The sequence below is a fragment of the Salmo salar genome, chromosome 06 (assembly GCF_965601325.2).
Source record: "Salmo salar chromosome 06, fSalSal1, whole genome shotgun sequence".
Taxonomy (NCBI): domain Eukaryota; kingdom Metazoa; phylum Chordata; class Actinopteri; order Salmoniformes; family Salmonidae; genus Salmo; species Salmo salar.
In genome coordinates this window covers 30046659-30053579 of record NC_138296.1, presented here as the reverse complement: position 1 = coordinate 30053579, position 6921 = coordinate 30046659, and the positions used below count along the sequence as shown (strand labels likewise).

At 39.3% G+C, this 6921-nt stretch overlaps 1 protein-coding gene across 1 annotated transcript; it reads left to right on the top strand.

The window, feature by feature from the left end:
• The first annotated feature begins 2 nt into the window (after positions 1 to 2).
• LOC145879819 (uncharacterized) lies at positions 3 to 6897 on the top strand. The gene is made up of 5 exons (XM_082976432.1): positions 3 to 148; positions 810 to 940; positions 1394 to 1528; positions 1654 to 1690; positions 4099 to 6897. Exons 1-5 carry the CDS (start codon positions 97 to 99, stop codon positions 4104 to 4106), a joined length of 363 nt encoding a protein of 120 aa, XP_082832558.1. The 5' UTR covers positions 3 to 96; the 3' UTR covers positions 4107 to 6897.
• The last annotated feature ends 24 nt before the right edge of the window (positions 6898 to 6921 follow it).

Below are 6921 nucleotides of genomic sequence, written 5' to 3'. Positions count from 1 at the left end.
ACAAGAGAAAGTGTGTCTTTACCGCCTTGATTTGCTTTGCACCGACAGACTGGAACTCAACACGCAGCACACAGTTGTTTGTAATAAGGGCCCACCATGTCTATTTCTTATCTGTTTGGTTTATTATTGACAATCCTGTTAATTCAAGGTAAGAAGATTGTGTTTTAAATTTGTATTTTTTCTGGGTGAAGCTGACATTTCATGTCTTAGTCTCCCCAATTCCTGACACATATTTACAGTAGTGTAGTTGGTTTAGCTTTTTCGACGTCTTGAGTGTTTGCTTATCTCTCAGCTATTTGCCGTTCTCTTGAAAAAGTTACAATTCTCAGGAAAGAGAGATTGCAAAATATAAATTCTTCCTCAACTAGTTTTTCTCCAAAATGGCGTTGACAGTAAAGCATGTTTTGGGCGTTGGCTACCGTACCAGCACTGTTACAGTATTTCTTTGGTTGTGAGATGTCTCTCCTGCACTCCTATAAACTATATCACTACATGTTAATGTTATCAGGGTCTGTCAATTTAAACTGTTTTTATCTATTCAAAACACATCTGGTGTGTGTCATAAGTTTCAGATCTACTCCTAGCCCCCCCCCCATACACAGCAGGTGATACCTACAACCAGAGTCATATCTTAATATATGGCTACAAATAGTGATGCAAACATGATCATATGCTATTGTCTTTATAAAGCAGGCTGCTTCTTCTGGACATTTGTATCTCTTCAACAGCAGTAAATAAAGATATGTGCTGTAGAAGGCTGTGGTAATTGTTTTTCAACATACATTACCTCTTCCTCCTTTTTTCTGCAGGCTGTTGGGGTGGAGAAGAAACCAAGAATGTTAGTTGTGCAAGCCTCCGAACTGGAAATGCTTACAAATACTGTGTAAAGGACAAGGAAAAACCTAAATGTGTGGAGTGGCAATCAGTGGATTCCAATAAGGTAAGATATCTGTTTATTGTATCTCACAAAAACTCTCGTGACTACAACTACAGATGATGTACAACTTTCAAACTGGGGATTCAATATGATTCACAGGCTTCACTATCAGACTACTGTAGAATCAGAAATATGACTGTCTTTCACACTTCAGGGGAGGCAGGTAGCCTAGTGGTTAGTGCGTTGTGCCAGTAACCTAAAGGTTGCTGGATTGAATCCCCAAGCTGACAAGATAAAAATCTGTTGTTCTGCCCCTGAACAAGGCAGTTAACCACTGTTCCCCGGTAGGCTGTCATTGTAAAAAATAATTTGTTCTTAACTGACTTGCATTGTTAAATAAATAAAAAATATAGACAGTAGATACAGTTTAATGACAAATGTATTCAAACATGTAGCATATTGTTTTTGAGTGGTAGATGTCTAACTTTTTTGTATTTTGTATTTTTTCTTCCACAGACGTCTATGTGGCTTGCTGAACTTTGCCAACACAAAAACACTACACATGCACCCAATGTGATTGATGTCAGCTACTCCTGTATCAGCCTCCTGGAGTGTGTCAACGTAGACCACACTGCCATAAGCAATGTGACTGTGAGTATGGCTATTTATCACTGCAGTTTAGGCAATGTACAGATAGTTACCTTGTAAACTACAATACCAGACCAAACATTCCAGTTGCATGTTAATAATTTGATATTGATGTTATCATATTTCAGGAGCATTTGACCCATTTCGTTGTGTTTGGTGCATCAGGTGAGATGTGTATATTGCTTTTCAAGTTTGAGGAGCCTCCTTGTTTAATAGTTTTTATCTCGTATGATTGGGGTCACTTAGAAATGTCCTTGTTTTTGAAAGAAAAGCACTTTTTTTTCATTGAAAAAAACATCAAATTGATCAGAAATACAGTATAGACATTGTTAATGTTGTAAATTACATTGTTAGAGTTGCAAAGAAAAAGCCATATCTCAGGCTGGCCAATAAAAAGAAAAGCTCAAGATGGGCAAAAGAACACAGATACTGGACAGAGGAACCCTGTCTAGAAGGCCAGCATCCCGGAGTCGCCTCTTCACTGTTGACGTTGGGACTGGTGTTTTGCGGGTACTATTTAATGAAGCTGCCAGTTGAGGACTTGTGAGGCAACTGTTTCTCAAACTAGACACTAATGTACTTGTCCTCTTGCTCAGTTGTGCACCGGGGCCTCCCACTCCTCTTTCTATTCTGGTTAGAGCGAGTTTGCGCTGTTCTGTGAAGGGAGTAGTACACAGCGTTGTACGAGATCTTCAGTTTCTTGGCAATTTCTCACATGGAATAGCCTTCATTTCTCAGATAGAGAATAGACTGACAAGTTTCAGAAGAAAGTTATTTGTTTCTGGCCATTTTGAGCCTGTAATCGTGCTGATGCTACAAATACTCAACTAGACTAAAGAAGGCCAGTTTTATTACTGCCGTAATTTCCGGACTATTGAGCGCACCTGAATATAAGCCGCACCCACTGAATTAAAAAATATATATATTATTTTAAACATATATAAGCCGCACAGCATATTATTTTATTAACTGTAATTGAATTTTACCTTAACCATTGTCAACGTACAGTTCCAAGACTGTATGTTTAGCATTGGTATTGCTATCATTTTATTATGCGGATTTAAATTGAAAATAAGTGATACAAAATTGTATCACATTACATTTTTTGTCATCTTTGAATATGTGCCTAATATGTGCCTACTGGTACATTGAAACAAATGAACTTTACACAGGCTTTAACTAAACACGGCTTGTAACAAAAAATAAAACATTTGCAGTAAGCTTTAGTTGTCTTTTTGCACTGAGTCAATTCCTCACGCTGCTGTTTCCAGCGTCTTATCGACCGTCTTATCGACTCATTAAGACCAAACTCCCGTGCAGCAGCTCTATTTCCTTTTCCAACAGCCAGATCAATCGCCTTCAACTTGAAAGCTGCATCATATGCATTTCTCTGTGTCTTTGCCATGATGAGGGTGACAAAATGACTACCGTAATCAGAATGATGGGAAGTTTGAGCGCTCGATTTAATCTAAACAGTAAACAAAAAAGTTGTTTGACCTTAACCCGTTCGGCAATTTCATTGGTCTAATGAAAGCTTCATGCCACCCAAAAACTGAGCACGTCACAGAATGTGTTTTTGGGAAGAAAAAAATGTGAAAGTGGGAAAAATCCATATATGTCACAGGTGTTGAAGCCGTGTTGAATGGACCAAACTGCAGGCGGAATGTGGATACTCATCTTTTAATGTAAAGAATAATAAATTAAAGCAAAGTATACACAGGAAAACAATAAACACGAAACTTACGACAGGCTAACATGCTTACTACAAACAAAAGGACTAGCAGTGGTAGCACAACCACCCACAAACCCAAGTGACAAACATACTCCTAAATATATGACTCCCAATCAGGAACAATGATCCCCAGCTGTTCCTGATCAGGAGTCACAAGACTAACACAGAAACAGACATACTAGACAACACATAGACTTCTTCTGCCACGTCCTGACCAAAATACTACACCACTACTCCCTCTGCTGGTCAGGACGTGACAATATATTAGCCGCGTTATTGTTTAAGCCGTGATGTTCAAAGCGTGGGGAAAAAAGTTGCGGCTTATAGTCCGAAAATTATGGTACTTTAATCAGCACAACAGCTTTCAGCTGTGCTAAAAAAAAATGTAAAAGGGTTTTCTAATGATCAATTAGCTTTTCAAAATGATAAACTTGGATTAGCTAACACAACGTGCCATTGGAACACTGGAGTGATGGTTGCTGATAATGGGCCTCTGTACGCCTATGTAGATATTCCATAAAAATGTGTCACTTCCAGCTACAATAGTCATTTACAACATTAGCAATGTCTACACTGTATTTCTGATCAATTTGATGTTATTTTAAATGGAGAAAAAAAATGTGCTTTTCTTTCAAAAACAAGGACATTTCTAAGTGACCCCAACATTTTGAAAGAATACAACTGCAGGTGAGTGTTCCTCTGTAACAACAGAGCAGAGCATATTTAAGGAGAGCTGTTGTTTCCACTGGCACTCTGTTGGGTAGTCATCAAATGATTCTCTGTTATAAATGTCATTAACTATGTCTTTCATTTTATTTTCTCTTTCTCTTTCTCTTCCCAGGTGAGTGAGTCCACGTGATCATTGTGTGGTACAGTAACACTCTCTTATTAAGCTTAAAAACATGAAACAATATCATAGTCATTGTCAATGGGCAAAACTGTGTTCAACCATTTAAAATATTATTGCATCTCTGACAAGTGATTGTTGCAGTCAAATTCCACTTGACTAGATTCACGGTAACTCGACTTCTCCAAAACTGCCCTCTGATGCCGCTGATGGTCATTAGTAGCCTACCAAACTTACTAACGGACAGTTGCTAATGGTGTGTTCCCTCTAATCACTCTGACAGAACCCTGGCATTCAGAGTTTGAGTGGAATAAGATCACCTGTTGCGCAGTGAGAGCCAGCTCCTCATAACTGGTTGATGCAGCATCAACTCATAACTGGTTGATACATGGAATAAAACATGTGTTCCTATAAGCCCATGTTGTGCAACATTTTTCTATAGGCTATGCTATGTATTTGTGTGAGAAAACAGTTTTGATGGCCTATATTAAAAAGAGGAGGATCCCATCAGCTTTCTACAGGCTAGGCCTACTATATTTATTTCTGAACTTTGCTCATATTAAGCACATTGCTTCGCTTTACAACCGGAGTAACCTACCTGGCTGGGCTGAAAATGAACCGCTGGAAAGGTGTCCTCCATTTGCTATTCAAGTGCAGTCTTTTCCCCTGCCCCTGTTCCCACAGTGGCATGATAATGGCTTATTCTACATCCAAACCAATTTCACACTTATATTATTTAGCATACTGTATGTAAAGACAATATTAAAGTAAGAGTAGTCTGATGGGTGAGAATATTACCACTTGTGAATCATGCCCAGTGTGTATAGTCTATAAGGCAAGAAACAGTACTTGAATTGTTGGGTGACTTTTTCAAATTGTAGTCGCATGCATCATGGTTTTCTTTTCTGGCTTGATTTTATTTTATGGATTTATCAACCGACGGCCTGTAAGGTCTGGAAAGATATATCCATTAGTTGTTTTGTTATGTTTTGATAACTATTTTTGTCTATTATTAAGCCCAACTAAAAAGCTTAAACTTCTGGAGAACACAGAATCCAGCAAAAGTATGTGGACACCCCTTCAAATTACTTGATTCGGCTGTTTCAGCCACATCCATTTCTAACAGGTGTGTAAAATCAAGCAGACAGTCATGCAAACTCCAAAGACAGACATTGGGAGTACAATGGCCTTACTGAAGAGCTCAGTCACTTTCAACGTGGCACAGTCATAGGATGCCACCTTTCCTACAAGTCAGTTCATCACATTTCTGGCCTGCTAGAGCTCAACTGAAAGCGGTCAACTGTAAGTACTGTTATTGTGAAGTGGAAACGTTTAGGAGCAACAACGGCTCAGCCGTGAAGTGGTAGGCCACACAAGCTCACAGAACGAGACGGCCGAGTGCTGAAGCGCGTAGCGCCTAAAAATCACCTGTCCTCGGTTGCAACACTCACTACTGAGCAGTGTAAAGCACTTAAGTAAAAATACTTTAATGTACTTCATAAGTAGTTTTTTGGGGTATCTGTACTTTACTATTTATATTTTTGTCAACTTTTACTTTACTACATTCCTAAAGAAAATAATGTACCTTTTACTCCATACATTTTCCCTGACAACCAAAAGTACTCGTTACATGTTGACAGGAAAATGGTCAAATTCACACACTTATCAAGGAACATCCCTGGTCATCCCTATTGCCTCTGATCAGGCACACTCGCTAAACACAAATGCTTTGTTTGTTAATTTTGTCTGAGTGTTGGAGTGTGCCCCTGGCTATCTGTAAAAAAATATATCTATAATAATTGTGCCATCTAGTTTGCTTAATATAAAGAATTTGAAATTATTTGTACTTTTACTTGTACTTTGATACTTAAGTACATTTCAGCAATTCCACTTTTGATGCTTAAGTATATTTAAAACCAAATACTTTGACTTTAACTCAAGTAGTATTTTACTGGGTGACTTTCACTTTTACTTGAGTCATTTTCTATTAAGGTATATTTACTTTTACTCAAGTATGACGATTGAGTACTTTTTCCAACACCTCTACTGAGTTCCAAACGACCTCTGGAAGCAAGGTCAGCACAAGAAGTGTTTGTCGGGAGCGTCATGAAATTGGTTTCCAACGGCCGAGCAGCCCCACACAGGTCAAAGATCACCATGCGCAATGTCAAGCGTCGGCTGGAGTGGTGTAAAGCTCGCCGCCATTGGACTCTGAAGCAGTGAAAACGCGTTCTCTGGAGTGAAGAATCACGCTTCACCATCTGGCAGTCCGACAGACAAATCTGGGTTTGCCGGATGCCAGCAGAACACTACCTGCCCCAATGTATAGTGCCAACTGTAAAGTTGGGTGGAGGAAGAATAATGGTCTGGGGCTATTTTTCATGGTTCGGGCTAGGCCCCTTAGTTCCAGTGAAGGGAACTTTTAACGCTACAGCATACAGTGACATTCTAGACGATTCTGTGCTTCCAACAGTTTGTGGCAACAGTTTCCTGTTTCAGCATGACAATATTCCCATGGACAAAGCGAGGTCCATACAGAAAAGGTGTGGTTGACTACAGTCCCACTGTCGAGGGGGTCAGGAGATGGTTGAGTACAGTCCTATTACACAGAAAAACATAAGGTGCATAGAGGAAACTTTCTCACACTATGTGCAGGACAACAATCTTACATTTACATTACATTTACATTTATGTCATTTAGCAGACGCTCTTATCCAGAGCGACTTACAAATTGGTGCATTCACCTTATGATATCCAGTGGAACAACCACTTTACAATAGTGCATCTAAATCTTGTAAGGGGGGGGGGGGGGGGGGG

Bases quoted from the DNA above. Each gene is read 5' to 3' on its own strand.
- LOC145879819 (XM_082976432.1), top strand. From the start codon at position 97: ATGTCTATTTCTTATCTGTTTGGTTTATTATTGACAATCCTGTTAATT. The intron at 941-1,393 runs GTAAGATATCTG...TTTCTTCCACAG, and splicing joins AATCAGTGGATTCCAATAAG to ACGTCTATGTGGCTTGCTGA. The intron at 1,529-1,653 runs GTGAGTATGGCT...ATCATATTTCAG, and splicing joins CTGCCATAAGCAATGTGACT to GAGCATTTGACCCATTTCGT.